This window comes from Sebastes umbrosus, chromosome 17, assembly GCF_015220745.1.
Source record: "Sebastes umbrosus isolate fSebUmb1 chromosome 17, fSebUmb1.pri, whole genome shotgun sequence".
NCBI lineage: Eukaryota > Metazoa > Chordata > Actinopteri > Perciformes > Sebastidae > Sebastes > Sebastes umbrosus.
In genome coordinates, this window is record NC_051285.1 from 4,528,621 (window position 1) to 4,550,034 (window position 21,414).

At 41.4% G+C, this 21,414-nt stretch overlaps 1 protein-coding gene across 4 annotated transcripts in view; it reads left to right on the forward strand.

Annotated features, from left to right (window-relative positions):
- tmem132e (transmembrane protein 132E) overlaps positions 1–6,652 on the forward strand; it is a 447,998-nt gene extending 441,346 nt beyond the window's left edge. For all 4 annotated transcript variants that reach the window (XM_037747985.1, XM_037747987.1, XM_037747988.1 and 1 more), the window contains one exon: positions 1,828–6,652. In XM_037747985.1, the coding sequence (XP_037603913.1) occupies positions 1,828–2,898 (1,071 nt within the window). In that variant the 3' untranslated portion in view covers positions 2,899–6,652. The remainder of the gene's footprint in view (positions 1–1,827) is intronic.
- The last annotated feature ends 14,762 nt before the right edge of the window (positions 6,653–21,414 follow it).

Sequence of the window (21,414 nt, forward strand, 5' to 3'; positions counted from 1 at the left end):
ACATGGATGTAAACTGCAACTTGACTGGTTGGTGGAGGCATACAACCGCAAGGCGGTAATTCTAGTTTCTCCCTATATCAGCTCTTTCATAGCAAAGTCAGCTCATATGCCATATTCAATGTATTATTTAAATCATCCATATCAAAGGCTGCCTTCATGCTGTCACGCTGAGATGATAGAGCTTTGGCTCTCGGTTGGATATCGTCACAACATGGTAGTCTTCTCCCAAACTGGACCGAAGGGGATTTTATCCTGAGGATGACGCTGGGTGTGAATCTGCCCTTTGCAAAGAAAGAGGAGCCTAAAACTGTCTGACTCTGTTTTTAGAAATTGTTGTCAGCTCTCCTAATGGTTGGTTGTTTATGTTAAGCAAGCTGTGAATAAAGGGAGCTGCAGCCTTGATTATATGGACGCCAGTTGTGTGGCTTTACTCTGCGGCAGATAGAAAATGAGGAGATCACACACAACAAACACAAAGAGACTGGACACGAGCATGCTGCTGTGTGCCATATCTGTCCGCGCTGCAGAGCCGAGCTGTGTTGTAGCTTTCAGGACAACGCAATCCTTCCTGCCTCCGTGCTTCGAAGTGTTTTTTGCAGGTGTGCACATCAGAGGCAGGTCGTCTGTGTGCGTGTCGAGGCTTGTACCGAGTACAGGGTACTGTGCATGTTCACAAACGCTCTGGAGGTTTAGTTCTCGGAGCAAGGCTATAACTTCAAAGGCTCAGCTGGGAACAGATATTCAAATCATGATCAATACCATGAAATAACGGGATCCGAACCATTTATAGATATAAACACAAGGCAGAGGCACAGCTTTTTTGACTTTCCTTTTTACTTTGATATTAACCAGACTGTAAGAAGTGGACATAGTCATCGTGACTTCACCCATTAGTTTGTAGACTACAGTTTGAAGCCTCAAATTCGGCACTTCTGGCATTTTGGAACCAGAAGTGACACGAGAGGATAGAGTGGAATAAGACTTTTTTAGGTGACCAAAATGTTACAATTAAAGGCCCCATATCATGCTCATTTTCATGTTCATACCTGTATTTTGTGTTTCTACTAGAACATGTTTACATGCTGTAATGTTAAAAAAAAACTTTATTTTCCTCATACTGTCAGCCTGAATAGACCTGTATTTACCCTCTGTCTGAAACGCTCCGTTTTAGCTAATTTCAACGGAATTGCAACAGAATTGCGTTGCTAGGCAACAGTTTGGGTCCATGTTTACTTCCTGTCAGCTGATGTCATTTACAAACACTGCAACCGGAAATAAACTGGGAAACATTAAGAATATTTACGTTTAAAACCGTGTAATGGTCTAAATATTGTATATTTCTGACATCACAAATGGACAGAAATCCTGACGGCTTGTTTTAAACGCACAATTTCTGAATACGGGCTGTGCGTATTTCTCCGTCTATTGAACGTTTCAATACTTTCAAACCTGCTTTATACTATAACAGACATGACAATCTCACTTTTACAATATGGGACCTTTAAACTGAATTGAAAACACACTGCGAAAGGGTTAAAGCTCTAAGACGAAAACGTGGAGAAGAACTAGATATAGCTAGATGATATAACTAGATGCCACCAAATCCTGCCACTGTCCCTTTAAGTCGTGACAAAGTTGTGATTAGATGGTAATAAATGGGGGAGGACAGAGAAACAGACAAATATTAAAATACCTGCAATACTTTACTGTGTGATTGGGGAAGTTAATGCATTTTTGTCATGTTGTTGTAAACATTTTATTAAACACAAGTTATTTTATGGTGTAAAGAAACAATCTAAACTGTGCTTTTCTCTTTTTGTCTAACAGGAGGCCAGTCTATCTGTCTGGATGCTTTTCAGCGACAACACAGCTGCCACTCTGACTTACTTTGATCCTAAAGACTACAACCTCAACGCCTCCACGCTGGATGACCGAGTCGTGTCGGTATCCCAGGAGCCCCAACAACGCTGGCCTGTGGTGGTGGCAGAAGGGGAGGGATCTGGTGAGATGGTGCGTTTAGAGATGACCATCTGCGAGGCCTGCCAGAAGACCAAACGCAAAAGCGTCATCGCAGCTGCTGCAGTTTATGTCAAGGTCCGCTTCGGCCCAGAGGAAGATTCTGAGGAGGAGGTAACCACCGAGGGCGAGATAGAGCTGGCGCCCGTCACCCGGCGTCCAATCATTGATCCGAACATCAATGGAAGAATTTATGAGACATCTAATGAGCAGCCTGCCAGTGTTCCCATTGATTACACCAATTTCCCCACCATTAGCAACCAGGAGCGACCAACTGAGAGTGATGAAGAGGAGGAAGACGACTTTGTGCATTCACCTCGCAACATGACTGACCTTGAGATTGGCATGTACGCTCTACTGGGAGTCTTCTGTCTGGCCATCTTAGTCTTTCTCATCAACTGCATCGTGTTCGTGCTTAAATACCGCCACAAGCGGATCCCGCCGGAGGGTCAGGCCAACATGGACCATTCCCACCACTGGGTGTTCCTGGGAAACGGCCAGCCGCTGAGGGCCCAGTGTGATCTGTCGCCGCAGCAGGTAGAAAGTCCCAGTAACCCTCAGGAGGGCGTACAGACTTGCTGCCACGGGGACCACCACAGCAGTGGCAGTTCCCAGACTAGCGTTCAAAGCCAGGTCCACGGGCGGGGCGACGGCAGCTCCGGGGGCTCCACGAAGGAGAACGGCGAGGAGGCCAGTTCACCCACCTCCAAGCGCAAGAGAGTCAAGTTCACCACCTTCACCACCCTTCCCACAGAGGAGCTGCCCTACAACTCCATCCCAATAGCAGATGAGGAGGACATTCAGTGGGTTTGCCAGGATATGGGCTTTCAAGACCCAGAGGAACTGCACGACTACATGCGCAGAATAAAAGAAATAGCCTGAGATAAGAGGTGCGGTGTGAAGCACAGCTCTCAGCTTTCTAAAGAAACGTTCCTTTCTATTTTTCTCTTTTTCACCTAAGTGAAAGCTAATTTTTCACAGACTAAAAGGCCAACTGTTGTTTTGGTTAGGGTGTGTTCCATTTAGTTTGCACAGTGCTGTAATCTCATACACGCTCACACAGAAGAGAATGCAAGGAAGCCAAAGACTTGACCAGAGGATCTCAATCACTAGAGGAATCTGTAAATCTTGGCTACATGTTTCACTGGGAAGCTGAGCCATGGCCAGACGTGAGAGCTGCTCCAGCTTTCTTATTTTCAGGATTTGTAGAGAAAGCCTGATACGGACAGGAGCGTAGAAGAGGTTTTGGTATTGGCTGTATTTTCGCTGGCTCGGTGGGACTCTGCAGTACTGTACCTACTCCAAACAAAGATGCCTTTGATGAACAAAAAAAACTGTCAAAGACTCTCATGAAAGCTTAAAAAAAAAAATCATTTTGTTTTTGCCAAAGTAGGAAAAGCGTTATTTTAATGGCGAAACTTTCTTCATTGTTGTTCTTGGTGCAGCACACTCATGATTTGTACTCATGTTCATTCCTTACATTTTTCTACATTTCATAGGTAGTCAAAAAGCAGTGCCCTACTACTAGTCCTCTTGGTCCTGAACAAATCTAATGCCTTATTAAAAAACGGTCACAGTTCACTTCTTATATCAGCGCGGACACCCTGTTTTCTCACTACGGCTAGAGACGGTGTAGTAAGATGTAAAATACTACGGCTGATCTCGAGCATGAGGTCTAATTAGAGAAGAGCTTGTGTATTGTGAGGATCTCTAGCGTGCATGGACGGGGATCTTGAGGCACAATCAGTTTTCCAAATTTGTAAATGTTTGTATTGTAATTATATAATCATTCATACACATGACTAAAGTAAATATGTTATCATGCATTACACGCATGCCATGTCAGGCCTACTACATACACGCAGACATTCCTCTCCAGTATGTGTATATACCGTATCGAGCCAGAGTCTCCTCCAGCACCTTCGATCAACAAGTTACTCAGAGCTAGAAGAGTGGGGAAGTCTTGGAAATGTTGTAGTCTCGTGGTGAGTAGAAGGTTTGGTAATGTCACGACCGATCTGTAGCTTGTTAACAAAGTGGTATCACATTTGACTTTTTCTGAGGATTCTTATGCATCAGAATTGTAACAGATCTAATCTTTTGATGATATAAGTTCGGCTGCCCTCTAGCCTTTGGGGAAAACAATAAAAACTTATAATGTACTAGTCGGAAACATTCTCACTGAACACAAGAAACTCTCCAGGAAAGTTCATTCACCAGAAAACAAGATCACTGAATAAATTATTGATTTTGTGCTCCATCGTTTAAATCATGGCCATCCCATGTTGTTTTTAAAACACACTCTACTATGTACGTAGTCCCAATTTCCTTTTAATCTATTCCAGTGAACTCACATCTGCAGGTCACAGATGTGCTTTGTCTGAACTAAACGGACGAGGCAAGAGACTAGCAGCAGAGAAATCAGTGGTGTTGCTACCAGCAGGTGAGATAGGTGGATGTGACGACGCGTAAAAAAGTCTCTCAGGATGCTGATTGGCTGCATTGACAAATCAAAGTGATTGAAAACAGCACAGTCAACGGATGTCATTTGCAGGTTTTGTCGCGCAGCAAGTGTTACTTCACCCTTCGCTAAGCCCTTACTGTTGCTAGGCCTGTCAAGCTTTCGCACCCGGCATGTCAATATGTCGTTTTCAACGATATCAGTGAGAGTTATTGCAAAGGAAATAATGTCCGATTTTGGGAATAACCGTTGTGAAACATCAGAGAGAGGTAGACAGAAAGGACTACAATATCCATTTGTTAGCTCACAATATAATTCAGCAAAATATTGTGAACATTAAAAGCGAGGGAAAAGGTCACCAGCGTCCGACACCCCACGTCTTGACACCTCATGTGACACCTCAAACAGGTTTCTGCACAGCACTGTTAAGGCCCAGACACACCAAGCCAACATCAAAGAACTAGCGGCGATGCAAGTCAACTGCTGCGTCGCCTCACGTCACCTTCGTCTCGGCCAACAAGTTGCATTCAAACACACCGCAAAGACTCCAGCCGACAGCCAGTTAGCACCTACGTTCTGGTCCTGCTTGACAGGCATTCTGTGCCTAGTTACGGTTGCTAACGTAGGATGGACAGTGGCTGTTCTAGGAAGAGGCTTAGCGAAGGGTCAGATGCTGTATTGAGCATTTAAAGGTTAACTGACATGGATTTTTACACTAAAGCAGGAGAGATCTGGAGGGTTTAGAAAAAGCATCTCAACCGAGAACTGAGAGCATGATGACATCAGAGCTACCAGGATGTTTAATTGCAGTCGCCCGTTTTAGCGTAGCTTTTTTGGTCGATGTTCGGAGATGACTTTTGAAGGTTGATGTTATTCAAGCTCTGATCTCACATAAAACAAGTTATTTTCAGGACTAATGAGGCAACCATGTGATAAAAACATTAGTTTCCGTGTCACTTTCCTTTAATTCTGTACTGCATCTAAGGGCTTGGATTTTTTCTTTTATGTTAACTGACTGATTTTGGTGAGAAAACTAATGTTGCTCTGTCTGTGGTGATAATGAGCGTAAGCTCTATACGTCACTCAAGACTGTCAATCAAACACTTTATCGCCCTCCTACCTGCTTTTCAGCCCCCGCAGCCTTATTAAAGACCCAATCCAGAATTGTTCTCCAACACAAGCTTTATATGGGACATTGAACTAAAGACATATTTTATATTTACTTAAGATTTGTTCCCTGAGCTCCTTCATTCATTGACTGGCCATGTGGTTTGCTTACAGCAACATTGTAAATACGGGAGCTTTAATTATCCACTTATGTGAAAGTTGCGATGAGATTATTTCCCATTAGTAAACCATACCTTACATTTAATATTCTACATGTATATAGAGCCGCATCTGATCCTGGATTGGGACTTTAAGGATTTGCTTTACTGCATGCCCTCTCTATGTTCCATGTGGTTGAGATGAACAATGACCTGATTCTAGTGTTTTAATGATATTCAATCTGTGTTAACATCTAATGAGAAGACGAGACATTATTTTTGACAGTCCAAGCCCGTCCCTTCAGCCACAGCATCAACATGATTTGCCATGAAATTAAGAGAAGCAGCAGCAGCAGCAGCCAGCTGGAAGTGATTCAGTTTTAACCTTAGATGATGGTTTCTCAGGATGAATGTAGGATTATAAACTAAACCTGGCTGTTAAGTGTTAATGTGGTCAGCCCAATCTGGTGACACTATAACAGATTAAGTATCTAATAGCAGCTTTACACACTGTATTACTCACTCAGTATGTAAATATGTTGCCCACGTCTCGAAAACGTTTTATTTTTCACAGAATTTTTACATCCTACTTCCCCTTCCTCAAGTCTTTTTTTGTAATGCTGCTTTGGTGACGGTGCACATATTGCTCATTTTGTATTTTCTTCAAGCTGCTAATAGAAACTTAGTCTTTTTACTACACGTGGTTGAACATCTTGAATTGTACCTTTATGCCCCTCCATGGAAAACTGTGCACGACGTGCACGGCTCAGTCGGCTGTGCCAAGTAACCACGACACTCACAATAATATGTTAATGTACAGAGCACTGTTAAATTTCCTGTATTCTCTTGAAAATAAACCCTTGTATTTTCCCGTTATATGTAAAGTACTAAAGAAAATGCAATACACAAATGACATTGTGTCATTTTTACTTCACCTGCAAGTGTTGAAGCCATCGTTTGTGCCTCAGTATGACGTCTACTTTAGCTTGAAGGAACGCTCTGACCTTGAAGTGAAGCGTTTGGCTCATTGATGTCCTCTTCTTCCTTGTTCCCAACACTGACAGGACTCCAGCATGTCCTGCAGGTGAACTCAGGTAAACTCAGATGGTCGTCGTCTCAGCGTCTCAGTCAGAGGAAGCCACCCCAAACACGTCTGGATGAGATGGTAAATCATGAAAAGATTTCAATTGTAATTTATGGTAATTCATGGAAAAACAAACCTATTTCATTTTATGGATTGCTGGCAAATTCAGGGACAATGAAATCAAGACAAGAGAGGAGGTTGATTGCGTAAGAGTATTTTATTTGTATGCCTCTGCGCCGGTGACAAGCCGTTGCCGGAGGCATTGTGTTTTGGGGTTTTCCGCAACCATAGACTGTGTATAAGAAGTGGACGTATAGTCACCGTGACGTCATCCACGTGGTTTGTGAATTACAGTTTTGAAGCCTTGAGTTCGGCATTTTGGCCGAACGGTTATTTTGCAATCAGAAGTGACACGAGAGGGTGGAGCTAAGTACAACCGAACGCTGAATAAAATATTTTAGGTGACCAAAATGTTAACTTTGATGAACTGAAAACACTGTGAAAGGGTTAAAGCTGTAAGATGAAAACACAGACAACTCCCAGACCGGACAACGGCGTGGTAGCAACCTGTCAATCACAAGGTAGCCCCGCCCTAAAAAAAGCATCCCCTGCTTTATGGTCTATTTGACTCTAAATGGGACCATAATTTACTAAATGAACATCATGCTGTATTGAAGAAGACTTGAAACTAGCAATTGAGACCATAAACTCATGTTTACAATGTTTACTGAGGTAATAAATCAAGTGAGAAGTAGGCTCATTTTCTCATAGACTTCTATACAATAAGGCGTGGCTATCTTGTGATTGACAGGTCGCTACCACGGCATTGTTCTGGGTGTTGTGCGTGTTTTCGAAAGTTAATTGTAGCATTTGGGTCGCCTAAAAAGGTCTTATTCTGCCTTCATCTTTAAATAAACTCTCTCGTGTCACTTCTGGTTGCAAAAAAAGCAACATGGCTACGATCACAATGCCGAGCTTGAGGCTTCAAAATTGGTGACGTCACGGTGACTATGTCCACTTCTTATATACAATCTATGGGTGTCCGGCCGGCCGTCCTATTCTCGTGAACGCGATATCTCAGGAAGGAGAGGAGGCAATTTCTTCAAATTTGGCACAAACGTCCATCTGGACTCGAGGATGAACTCATTAGATATTGGTGGTCAAAGGTCACTGTCTTGGTCTTGTGAAAGCGACATCTCAGGAGCACCTGGAGGGAATTTTCTCCCTCCAGGTCATCTGAAAAATTCATATGCTAATTATGACAATTTACACAAATGTCTAACAGGATAAAATGATGACGTGATGACATTTTGGATGTAAGCTACACCTTGACAGGTTGGCGGAGGCATACAACCGCAAGGTGGTAATCCTACTTCTGAATTTCAAGTATACCGTATGTACTGTAGCTGACATCTGACACCTTTTCCTATGCACGTGCCACGGTTGATCAGATCCTGGCTTGAGTCCTACCCGTGTTTGAAGTTCATGGATCACTGCTGCTCACCCCTCGCTGTGCCGCGTCTCAACGCCCTCTCATCATATTAGCTGGCAATTCCTTCAGCAACATAAAGATCCTGCTGAGAGACGGCTGTATACCGTACCGAAAGTCTTCTCTTCCAGCAACTCGCGTCAACAAAATCCATACTTGGAGCTGTTTACTTGAAGTGTGGAGTGTTTACTCCTTTAGTTCACCTCATGTGGGCAGCTGACATCAAAGCCTTTTGAACTCAGGTGAGGCACACAGGTCATTAGAAGAGATTTACTGGGTTTATGGGACTGAGGAGACAGATGCTTACATCAGATAGCCGGTGGCAAAAACTACTATGTAATACTACAGTTTAGAAAGAGCTTCACACTCCGTTATGTCTGGAGAAACAATATTTATCCAATGGCAGAAATCACAAATCTGGATTCTTACCAAATATATCTTCAGCTGCTTCTTCTGTTACATCCAAAATTGGTAGATACAGTATGGGGTTAAAACAACTTCAACACATCTATTGAATTATGAAATTAAAAAAAATAAGAGAATACAATAATTTATTCCTTTGGGTTTATTTTCTATGGAGGACATAACCTGCCCAAATCAAAAATAAATTAATAAATAAATAAATGACTTAATAAATAAATAAATGTCATTAAATATAGCAAACATGATATTAAAAATAAATATAACCATTAATTAATTAATTGATAAAATGTGACATAAATTGATTGTTTTAACTTGCCACTTTATTTATTTAACTTTGTATTAATTACCTTATTTATTTACTCCTCTGTTTAATTTTCCCTTTTATTTATTCATGTATAAATTGTCCTCCTCATTTGCATAATGAGGCAGAAATGTAAAAAGAAATGTGTAAAGAAATTTATAAAGAAAAGAATACAGAGAAGAATAAGTTTGGGGAAATAAATAAGAAGTGAAATGGAAAGGGAAAATTGTGCAGAAATAGATAATATATATATATAAATACATACATTTAAAAATAAACTAATAAATGCAAAAATAAATAAATACATTTAAAAATTATTAAAAACAAATACATGAATAAATAAAAGGGAAAATTAAACAGAAGAGTAAATAAATAAAGGAGACAGGGCTGACATATCAGGAGAAGTCATTGTCGAGCCCAAATTCAGTTTTAATGAAACACACTGTAAATCTGATCAATATCGACTTACACAGCACAAACGTTTATCGTCATATCAGAGATGTAGGAAATATGAAATGACGAGTATCGCTCATCAGTCTCTCAATTAAGATACTTTTGTCTTTATCAATATAATAAAAAAATAAATCCTATAATGGATTTAAAAGACCTTTTACAAAGATGAAACACATTTTCATACAGATACTACGGCCCAGCCTGAGAGGAGCTGCCAAGTCGTGTCCATTTGTATTTGTGAGAGTAAGTGCAGTCGGGTCTGCGGCTCCTGTCAGCAGCTGCTGTAAACCTCCTCCAGCACGATGATGCCGTGTTAAACGGCTGCTTTTCGCTGCATCCCTTGTCTTGGAGAGAGAGAATGAAAATATAAAAAGAACTACTACTACTACCCTGCAATCATAGCGTGTCTAACACACCCTCCACATGTGACATGTAAAGGTCACAATACAACGATGTGCATTTAAAGTATATCTCCATGGAGATGCTAGTGAACCATAAATGGCAGAAAAACTACTCAATGTAAAGTCTCCAGAAATCCATCATGGGAGTTTATTAAACGGGTAACTTTGGTACTTTGTGACAAGTGACTAACGCGGACAACAATGTCTGAAACAGGTCCAGGATTGAGGGAGAGCGCTGCAGACGGCAGCTGCTCACAGACTGCAATATGGTGCAATTGGGGCAAGCTGGCAGCGTCATTTACTTCCACTAAAAGTGTTTGTTTTTGCCATGACAGGCTCTCATTGTTATTATTAGTGTCTGACATTATGGAAAGAGTCTCGCTCAAGGAGAAGACTCGTTCTGAAATCTAGCGAGGTGACGTGTTGCCGGAAGAGTATAGAAAGTGTAGCTTATTGTTAGCTAAAGCATTTTCAATGTCATAGATGAATATTTTAAATGATTTACACAATGTGGATTTGAATTCGATGGCCGCCCGTATTTATTTGAGTATACGACTAGCACACAACAACAAACAGACCTTATCAAGAGAAAGGTCAGAAACAGGTTTTATTTCTTTGTAGGGTCTTTTCCATAATGTTATATTATATTATAGTGGACGTAATGTGTTGAAGGATAATGCTGCCGAGTGCTATTCCTCAATACTGCATCAATTTCAGAAAATGTTGTCCCCATTAGTTACTTAGACACAAAAAGCATGAGAAAATACTAATTAATAAAACATTTTGAATACGTCTATTTTAAGGGGAGACACCAGGGTCACATTTTCAACTAATAGACATCACCATGAAACATCCCCAGTTCATTACCTACATTAAGACAATTAGTTTTCTGAAATGTTAAATATACAAATGAGGCATTATCTAATGCTAACTTTTGGTGAATTAAGGAGAAATCTACAGACACAAATAGATAAAGTAGTAAAAAAAATCTTTCCACTAGTCTGAAAGAAGACATCTTATGGAAGCAAAATAGCAAAATCTCACCAGTGCATGAAAACCCATGTTCTTGCCTGGGGTGTCTCACCTTAAAATCCATTAGCAAATTAATTTCAGATAGTACAGTACGACCTACGATTTTAATGACATGCACATTAAAGGTAATAAACACCTTTCTTCCACTGTGGTTCTACTTGTGTTTCCCTCTTATGGAAAAAAAATATACAGAGCGTTCATGTCATTTTGTACTCTAGAGGTCATCCATCGCAGCTGATCTATTTAATTACACATCTGATGCTCACAAACAGTGCGAGTGCACCTCCTGGTAATAACAGGACTTGTCTGCTTTAACATATTATTTTTCTGATGCCATGTGTCAGTGGCATTTCGGCACTGGAATAGCTTGAGCCCAGTGGTAATTTGTTTCAATGTGGAGTGCAGGGGTGACTCCGAGTGAATCAATCTGCGGGCCCTCGGCGAGCACACCAGCCATTTATGCCTTATCTAACCTGTAATAAAGGGTCACTTCTGCAGTGGGGCTCCTCCAAACCAGTACTCACATCAAACCGCTTAGGAGCCCCACTGCTACAGAAAACCTGCATGTGTCACGACAAAGTGCGTAGACGCTGTTCTTGGCTTAAATTCAGTGACATTTTTTATACATGAAATGCTGAAATAAAACCAGCCAACGCAGCTAGTGGTGATGTAGCCTACATTCCTGTTTTGTAATATTTTTATTTCATTCCTGTGGATAACAGGCTAGTCATGGAGACTGTGATCTCATGTCAAGATATTTCCAGAGCAGCTGCAATGAACCCTGACAGCAGAAATATCTTAAACTATGTATATAAAACATCAACAGTAAATGTCAGGTTTCGGCGTCAGCCCCCCTTCCGAATCAAAGAGCGAGGCTTCTTTCTAGACTTACTATTTTTTACCGGCGTTCAGCAATCATACGGGGAGGAATCCATCATAGGAGAGGCAGAGATAACAGCCTCACACTGACAGCTGCCTCCATAGACCAGAATGCAACGCTGAGACAAGACATGTTGCATTTTAGGTGAGGGCTACAACTCTTCATGTGACTGGTAAGACTCTTGCTCTAGCTGTGCTGTTCGTATATATATCCCTGTAAGCGCCTTCTCTGGAGAGATGAGGTAGAACTCACCTGAAATAGGAACAGACGGGGAAGTTGAGGGGAAGTTGATACGCCAAAACAAGTACACTTCAACACTTCAACACTTCTTCAACTTCCTGAGTAGTGAAGATCAAAACTCACATTTAATGATCCAACACTGATGATGTGTTCTGAGATCCAGAAGCTCTCTAAGATTCCTGCCTCCACCCCAATATAATGGAGGTGAATGGAGTTGTATTTGTGGTTCTTACAGAGTGGAAAAAAGGCTATAGATGGCAATATTATACATTTCTGTTACTGTCAGCAAATCCCATGAAAAGACCAGGACTAACTCACTGCTTTCCAACTTCCTTAGCCAGTTTGTGGCACTCACCCCCAAGCCGATTGTTTTTTAAAGGCTGCATAATAACTTTAAAGGTCAATTGTGGAATATAATATTCATAACTATGTTTTCATCATTGTATAATCACCTGAAACTAAGAATCGTCGTGTTTTCTTTACCTTAGAATGAGTCCTTCATATCTACAAAGCAGCCAGTTCGCACAAAAAGGCGTATAAATACAACGATAATGCGCACGACGTTTAACGCGCAATAAGTATTATTGCACCCACACCCCAACCTAAAATTTATACCAGTTCTTCTCATGTGATGTTAGCGATTCTTTAATTGAAAAGATCTTCTCATGTTGCTGCTCTTCACACAGGACTACTTGGCTCGATAACCTAGCTTTATCTTGACTTATTGTTGACGTATTGCCTTATAAGGATGACTTTCATATTCTGTTTATCGCTGTCCATTGATGGGTGGTTCTGAATTAAAGTTGCCGTGGTATATTGTGAAGGGAGAGGAGGGCCGTCAGTAGCCCCAGGGCCTCAAGTCATATCATGGTGCCCCTGTTTGTTTGGGGACTACTTTCAGCTGTGGATGAATACACATTTGTTGCTGTGTTCTTGGAAATAAAGGAACACAGACAATACTTGTTAGTAGGATCCATTCAGTGTTGGTTTTGGTCTTTTCATTACCATCACCGCTGGTTTTGTTTTCACCTTGTGAGTCTGTGGACAGATTTTTTCACAGCGATAGCGTTGCAACCGTGCAAGATGCAGTCACGAATCTTTACAGGTGTATAGTTGAGATCAAAATGACGGCTGAGTTTGAAGATGGGTCTAATCCAAAGAAGGGCTGGTTTGATCCCATCACAAGATGGTCTCTAGTTGGATTTGTTGACAATTAGAAAGACAGCAGACCGTGACCATGAGTTTTTGGTGAACCTTGATAAGGTCAGCGTTTGCAGCCTCTAGCAGGAAGCTTTTTAATTAAGTATGTTTTAAACCTTTAGGGACAAATATAGGTGGTGTGGAAAGAATCCTCAATAGAGTATACAATTAGATATTCTTTGAAACAGCGAAGCTGCACTTTGGGGGGAAAAATCTATTTGATGCTAAAACACAGAGAGGGGTTTGCCAATAAAGAGGCAGCATCAAAACAAGCTGCCTCCTCTGACACATGTTGACAACTCTTAGCCGGGTCGATTTGCTGTGCCAGCGGCCTCTCCATCCAAACCAACATTATTCACCGCTTTAAATGCTGTGTAATCAGGAGCTGCTATGGAGCGTTTGGCGAGCGCTCGCCAAAGCAATGTGTCCTCCAGCTGCTCAACTCGCATAATTCCAGCATGTATTTCCTTTTTTTATCAGAGGGCCTGGCTGTGCAGGCTGAGTGCAGCTACCAGTGTCCTGGTGGCTTTTGAATAAATCTATCTGGATGCTTCTCTGTTTTTCTGAGGCAACATGGTTTTGCAACCAAGGACAACAAAGCCATTATTCATCATGGTGGGCAAGACAGCAGTTTAAAGTTTTATGGAGGCTCAAGGTGTGCCTTTGTAAGCATGTCTTGTCTTCAACCTTGGCCAGTGAAAGCCGGGGAAATTGAGGGAAAGACAGGCTAGCCTTTGGGAATGTTTTTTTCTTGATGATATAGTTTCTTTATTGGCTTTTTTAACATCACACATTGTCAGATAATTTATACAAATGTGATTGATGATTATAGTGTCAAAGTTTTCTTGTGTGTTTATGCCCACAAAGATTAAAAAGGATAGAAACTAACGCTGTTTTCAGACAAAGAGCGAAGCAAATTTTCGCCTCGCTTTACTCGTTGGACCGCCGGTATCGTTTGTGTTCATTCGCACCAGGAGAGGAGAAGGAGCTTGTCTCCACACAATAACTTTTCTTTCCGCCATTTCTGCTATCAACCATGGACAAAATGACCAATATTGCTGCTTTGTACATGTTGTGGAAGTCTCAAGTATGCTAGAAAACCAAACGCCGTTGTGTCTGGGTTCATAACATCACCCGGCGGCGAGCTGTATTCATATACAGTGCCACAGACTGTATCTAGCAAGCCACACGTTGCTACTGCGGTATGCACCCAAAATAAAGAGATTGTGTTGTGATTTAATTGCAATAAAGGGATCAAAAGGATGCTGAAACAACGACATAATGATGCCGATTTGTAAAAAGTCTGAATTCATGCTTTGTCAGGTCTGTCCGCATGACGACAAGCAAACTACTTTTAAAATGCTTGTTTTCTGAATAGAGTTTGAATCGATCCGTGCCAGGCTATGCAGCCGCTCCATCAACACTCAAGATAAAGCGAACTAGGCATAAATACGTCAGCGACATTGTTGTTTCTACCGTAGACAGTCTGGGGTTTTTATACACACACATTTATACACAGAGTTTGGTCCGGTCTCTGTACAGATATGATGTACTATCGTAGCTCTGGGTGACCACAGACAGCTACAATATTTTTTCCTCCATCTCTGATTCAACAACGTCAGGACGTCAGTGACGACAGGAGGAGAATCACAGCGCTGACAGGCTTTCGCGACACAGCATTTCTCGGTCGAGTTGAAATATTTCAACTCCCACGAATATGCGAATGATGCAAATTTTGCTTGTTCGCTCCAGGCCAAAAAATTCACTCCGCTATTGGTGTGAACACGCCATAAAGGAATCAAAGATGTGTTTTTCAAAGCCTTTTTGCTGGCAACTTGTATTGCTTTTTGATGCTGAAACTACAGCGTAGACTTGCAGACAGCAACTACGCAACACACCAAATAATCATACAAGTTTTATGAACATGAAAAATTCAACTTTTCTTTCCCAAACACAATAATTGTCATCTTGTCCTGTCCTATAAGGCCTGAAATCATAACTAGGAGGACACAGTTCAGCTATTATTTATTTGAGTTTAGTGTATGCACAATAACAACAGCATTGACAGCTCCTGCCATCACATCCTGACATCCATCCAGAGTCGCTCAGTCTGAGGGCGTTTCGGAGCGATCCCGCCGAGCGATTGCATGCGAGTGTGGGAGTGTGTTTGGCTTCCTGCTACGCTGCTCAGGAAACTAAAGTCAAGGCTTAAGAACATAGCTTTTGGCCACAGACTGACACCTGCTGTGATGAGTGTGAAGGTGTGTGTTGAGACCACAACTCACCTGTATGTATGTGAGAAAAACGTGACCCAACAATGCAAAGTTTGTGGTGTGAGGTCTCTTTCTGTGTGGATTCTGGTCTCTGAGCCTCATTGGAAGGACCAGAAAATGCAAGACAATAGCATGCGACTGTTTTTAGGGCTGCTGTGTGCCTCGCTGTCCCTGCTGCTGGTGGCTGGCCATACTTCTCTACCCTTAGGGTGCTGGAAAAAAATAATTTCTGATTGGGCCGTGCAGCGATCTCCGTGTAATGACATGCAAATGTGTCTCTCAGACGGTGAAAATGTGTTTTTAGTCCATTGCCACCTTCACAGCAGGCCTGGGAAGCTCAGCATGCTTTGATGTTGGAGCTGGGCTCATGATGCGTTCATGTCATGTTGGAAGTCTGCGTAGGCTCCAGTGTCACCCACTTAGTGTTATGAATTGCGGAAGAAATGTTATCGCGAGCAGCAAACACGGCACTGAATCCGCCAATTTTGGCTAAAAGTGACCTGTTTTGATCATCCGTATGCCATCAATTTTATTTATGTAAAGCAATTTCAGCATGTTTATCTATGGTTGACTTTAAAGTCACGAATACAAAATGTTTAAGTAAACTGAGGTGACATTCAGGTGAACTCTTTCAAGTGTCTTTTGCTTTTTTTTTTGTAATAATCAGGCGGCAACCTCTAGGTCTGAAAAGTGAAGCCAATGCTGAAGTACCATAAACCTGCATTCTTTCTAACAGCCAGCAGGGGGCGACTCCTCTGGTTGCAAAAATAAGTCTGATTGTATAGAAGTCTATGAGAAAATGAGCCTACTTCTCACTTGATTTATTACCTCAGTAAACATTGTAAACGTGAGTTTATGGTCTCAATCACTAGTTTCAAGTCTTCTTCAATACAGCATGATGTTCATTTAGTAAATGATGGTCCCGTTTAGAGTCCCGGTGACTACGTCCACTTCATATATATAGTCTATGAGTAGATGTAGGGATATTTCATTGGATAAGTGGAAACGCTGACCTGCTGGTCAACTGTGAACGGCCTCTCTGATCTTTCGCCAGCCTCCCCCTGACTTCTGGTCGATGACTTTGACCTCTTCCCACTAAATGCTTTGACCGGTTTTGGTCTGGTGATCACAGACAGCCGATGTCTGTTTATAGTGTTTGTTCAGTCTCTTGTCCAGGATCCATTCTTGTTATCACACATGACATCAAGTTCGTTAGCATTTGGTTGTACTTAGCTCCACCCTCTTGTGTCACATCTGGTTGCAAATAACCAAAATGGCGACGGCCAAAATGCCAAATTCGAGGCTTCAAAAACGTAGTCCACAAACCAATGAATGGACGGCGTCACGGTGACTACGACCACTTCTTATGTACAGTCTCTGTTAATAATGCAAACAGTTTTCAGCCTGATTTTTACATCCTTCTCCCACATTTCCATAAAGTAAGATGCGGTAGAAGCACACAGACACCCTGACAGCCTTAATAGGAAGTGTTGGCAGCCTTCCTTAAATGGCAGAGAAAGGGATGGTTTACAGCCTCTGTGGGAGTCAACATCTTGTCAGGGTCCATCGGCAGCAAGCCCTCTGCAAGAGGGTGATAACCCCGAGCCTTTTTCTCAGCCAACGTGTCCAACTTAATCATCAGTAAGAGGCTGACCTAGAAGAGGGAATGCAAAGAAAGCAAACAGACCCTTAACCACAACAAGCAAACCGCATATTTATGTAAATAACACGGCAAGTCTGATGTGACAAATCCATGAATATTGGAGGATTCCTTTTAAGTTAGAAATATGCCGATATTTTTTTCTCCATTTTCTTGAATTCATCCGATTGTACTGGTAATATAAAACAATTTACTTCTCTTAACTACCTAATTGTATCCCCAAAAAATTAAAGCATTATTTTAAGACTTCACACAGAAGCTTCGTAGAAGGTTGACAAAACTGTGCCCTATAAACTTTGTAGAATTATATGATTAAGATGGATTTCTTTTCAGCCTGAGGACATAGCATTATCTTTTTGTTCAACTTCACAAAGGCTAATGAGGTGTAGCATATCATCTGTAATTATGATAATACACTCTGCTGTCTTTAAAAAGCAACATAAAATGGAAAAAGTCTATAGATAGACTATTTTAAATTAAAGTTTTTTTGCAGAGATCTTCCTCTGAAAAGATCCAGACAACCCGGTCTCACTCCCAACTCGTCAAATACCGTCATTTGGTCAGTGCCCCTCGGCATCGGAAACCGACGTACAGAGGCGCCCTTTAGCAACAGTATGTGATGAACCAGACTTTTAACTAAGTCCAATGTAACAAGTTTTGTCAAGTCTTTAGTCATGTGAATCCTTAGTATCGTGAGCCCCGGGAGTCACGTGAGTCGCTAAGTTAACGTCAACCACGACCGTTTCTTAGCCCTAACTAAGTGGTTGTGTTGCCTAAACCTTACTGCCTGTGAAAACAGAAGTTTATTTTGAAAGTGCACTATGCATATAACAAGCATGTATTGACACGCCGTCATTGGTCCGTCCAAAAGTAAAGCAAGAGGGGTTCTCCGTACGTTAGTTTCCGATGCCGAGGGGCACTGACCAAGCGGCGATATTTGACGAGTTGGAAGTGACAATGTGTTGATCCAGAACCTTTGCATTTAAAGAACTGCCGGGATCCATTAATGGGTGACAGAAGATTAGACCAATAAAAAAAAACGAATCGATAATGCTTTTCCTGGTGATTTTTTTTATTTTGAAAGCAACCTGTAAATGTCAACACCAGGCATCATTAAGGTGCATATGTGCTTTCAGACATTAATCCGTAGAGAATGTTTTTACTACTTCATGGAAAATACAAGTTTTTATACCCAGCAGCATCGCACTAGTGTGCTGCAGAGTGTTGAACTGAACTACAGTGACCATCAGGGCATATGGAATCGAGACCCTACACGAGAACGCCTGTGTAAAACGAGAATAGTAATATTGTATTCCAGGGGGGGAACAAGGGCTCGTAGCAGAAACACCACCATACGCTGCTGTACATGAACCCATCATGTTACATGACTATCGAAGACATGTTTTATATAATTTATACTTCATGCATGATTCATCTCTAGCTGTAGAAGAAGGACAAGTCAGGCTCAAACTGAATTGAAAACTCTCTCTCAACACACTGGTAATGATGCTTTGGAGGACATGTACAACAACTGGCTGTTTAATGTCTTCAAGCTTTCTAAATGTCCCATAGTCCCATCTTCTGTATGTTTGAGTTCTTACCAATCTCTTATCAACTCGCTCTGGGTTTTTTGCGATGCACATATGGTCAGGTTCACATATAAACAGGCACTGTTTGTAGCAAATAGACAATTTCTGTTTGTAGCAAATAGACAACATGGTCAAATCTAGATGAGTTCTGTTTACTGGATAGTATTGATTACTGTGGGGGAATGAGGTTGTTACAATGGCAACGGAAAAAAAAAAATCATATGATACTAATGTACAGTGCAACACAACGTTTTTGTTGCCCAACTGTCAAAGAAATGTTGAAATCATCAAACTTGGAGATGCATGTTTGTTTTTACTAGCAGCTTACAATGTCTCTACATAGCTAGAAACATGGACACAGAAGTGGCTTTGGGAAAACAGATTAGATTACCAATGCATGTTCCTGTCTCAAAAGTGCAGTGTGTAGGATCTGGCGGCATCTAGCGGTGAGGTTGCAGATTGCAACCAAGTGAAGCCTCTCTCTGTGCCAAGCATATAGGAGAACAATGGTGGCCAACGCGAAAACACAAGTTGGTTTGCATGTGGGAAGTGAGTGGTGAAGCAAGAGAGAGAGAGAGTGACAGCAGAGAGTAACATTATCGACTCTGGCCCAAGCAGGAAAAGTTACGTATTTGGTTTGTCTGTTCTGGGCTACTGTAGAAACATGCCAGACTCCAGTAGATATAAACGATATAAAAAGATATAAAAAGTAGATTAGTTTCAGGTGATTATACACTAAAGAAAACATATTAATAATATAATATTTCATTCCATATTATATTCCATTTCTGCCAATAGATCACCCTAAATGCTACACACTGTTCCATTAAAACAACTAACATAATGAGCACATAAATATTAGAAAAATTAACATTGTTTCTCCTGCTGAGGCAGATATTAAATCTAAATTGATCACCAAGTAGACCTTCTTTTCATTGAGACATCACTGTGTCTTCACACTGCAGGTATGAGGCTCATGCTGGGGTGATGGACTACGGGTGCATTCTACTACATCAATCACTCTGGGGGATCCAATGAATAATTTCAGCACTCTTAATATGCAGTAGTAAATTGAATTCATTATTGATAACTATCATCAAATAATGCGAGCTACCCGCTAGTTAAAGAGGCCATCTTTAGCGATGTAGAAATGCTACAAACATTCATTATATGTTTGATGTGATAAATCACCACAGAGGGTGAAGGAGCTGCGCCTTCTCTCCGAGTAGAACTGCCTTGAGAACAGTTCTTCGTACTATCTGTTAATTCAATCCCGCTGTAATGTTCTTTTTATTACTTGTCTCGTTTGTTTTGAATGAGACAGGTAATCGGGTTTGGAGATGAAATTGTTGCAATAGAGGTGGTTATTTAAAAAAAAATGGCCACAGGGTCCAGTGAATGCAGAGGCTTTTTACACATTAAGGCTCGATAGCCTGAATAAAGCCTGCTGGGACCAATGTGTAGTTTAGTTACCATGGCGATTTATCCTGCTAAAAAGGGAGGGAACCATCAAAAGTTAGCTCAAAACCTGATCATAAGATGGGAGCCTCAGAAGAGTTGAGCGATAAATGGAAAACTTGTTATTACCTCCGCCAAGGCTGAAGGCCTAGGAAGGAGGTCATGTTTTCACCGGCGTTGGTTTGTTGGTTTGTCCGTTTGGAGGATTACTCCAAAAGTTCGTGATGGATTTGAATGACATTTTTTGGAGGGGTGGGGTGTGGCACAATGAACAATCCATTAGGTTTTGGTGGCGATCGGAATTTGTTTTTATAACTCCGCTCAGCCTGTGCATTAACACCACAGGCTTTAAGACATGCGCAGTGTAACTGATGATGCGCACATGATGCGTCACCCAGCCTCTTTCCTTCTGCCTGCAGAGAGAGGGACAGAGAGAGCGGGGGTGCAGAGAGGGGGGGACACCTGTAAATTCTGCGTTTTTTTCTCATTAAACTCGGTGAAATTACAGTTGAGTTCGACCAAAGCACACTTGGTGATTGTATGAAAGAGTAACGACGACGGTTTAGGTGAGTTTTACTTTGTTTCTGTCCAGTTTGAATGAAGTGTTTTACAGCTGATCTCAACATAAACAAAAATACACGTGGATAATGGCACAAGCTGAACGCAGAGGGGGGGCAATCAGGGGCAGCTTGGCGGAGGTCTGCGCTCTCCGAGTGCCATTCTAGTTCATTTTGTGGTTTCTGTTATTTATCTGCCTTCCTTCTAAAGAAATTCTTTATCATATGTGCATGTGTGTATTGTTTCACCTAAGTGAGGGGGATGCTTTCCAGCTCCATCACATTATTAAATTTCACAATAAATTTCCAATCTATGTATGCAAACATGATATTAATTCTTTAGGTTATGTACATATGAAACTTCTGTGTTACATTGTTTATGAAAACAGAAGTGCATCTTAATGTATAATCACTGAGTTGTCACTGCCAGTAATAGATTCAATAATAAACGGGAACCATCAGTTTGAAGTAGAATGCTTTATTCTGTTGTAAGTATAGTTTTGAAAAGTGGGGTTATAAATCAAGTGATAACACATGTTGAAAGCTACCACCCCTGCAGTTATAAATACATATTTTCTAGCACTAGGGGTGTATACTTTGCCAAAAGTCACAATGAGAATCATCGGGATGGA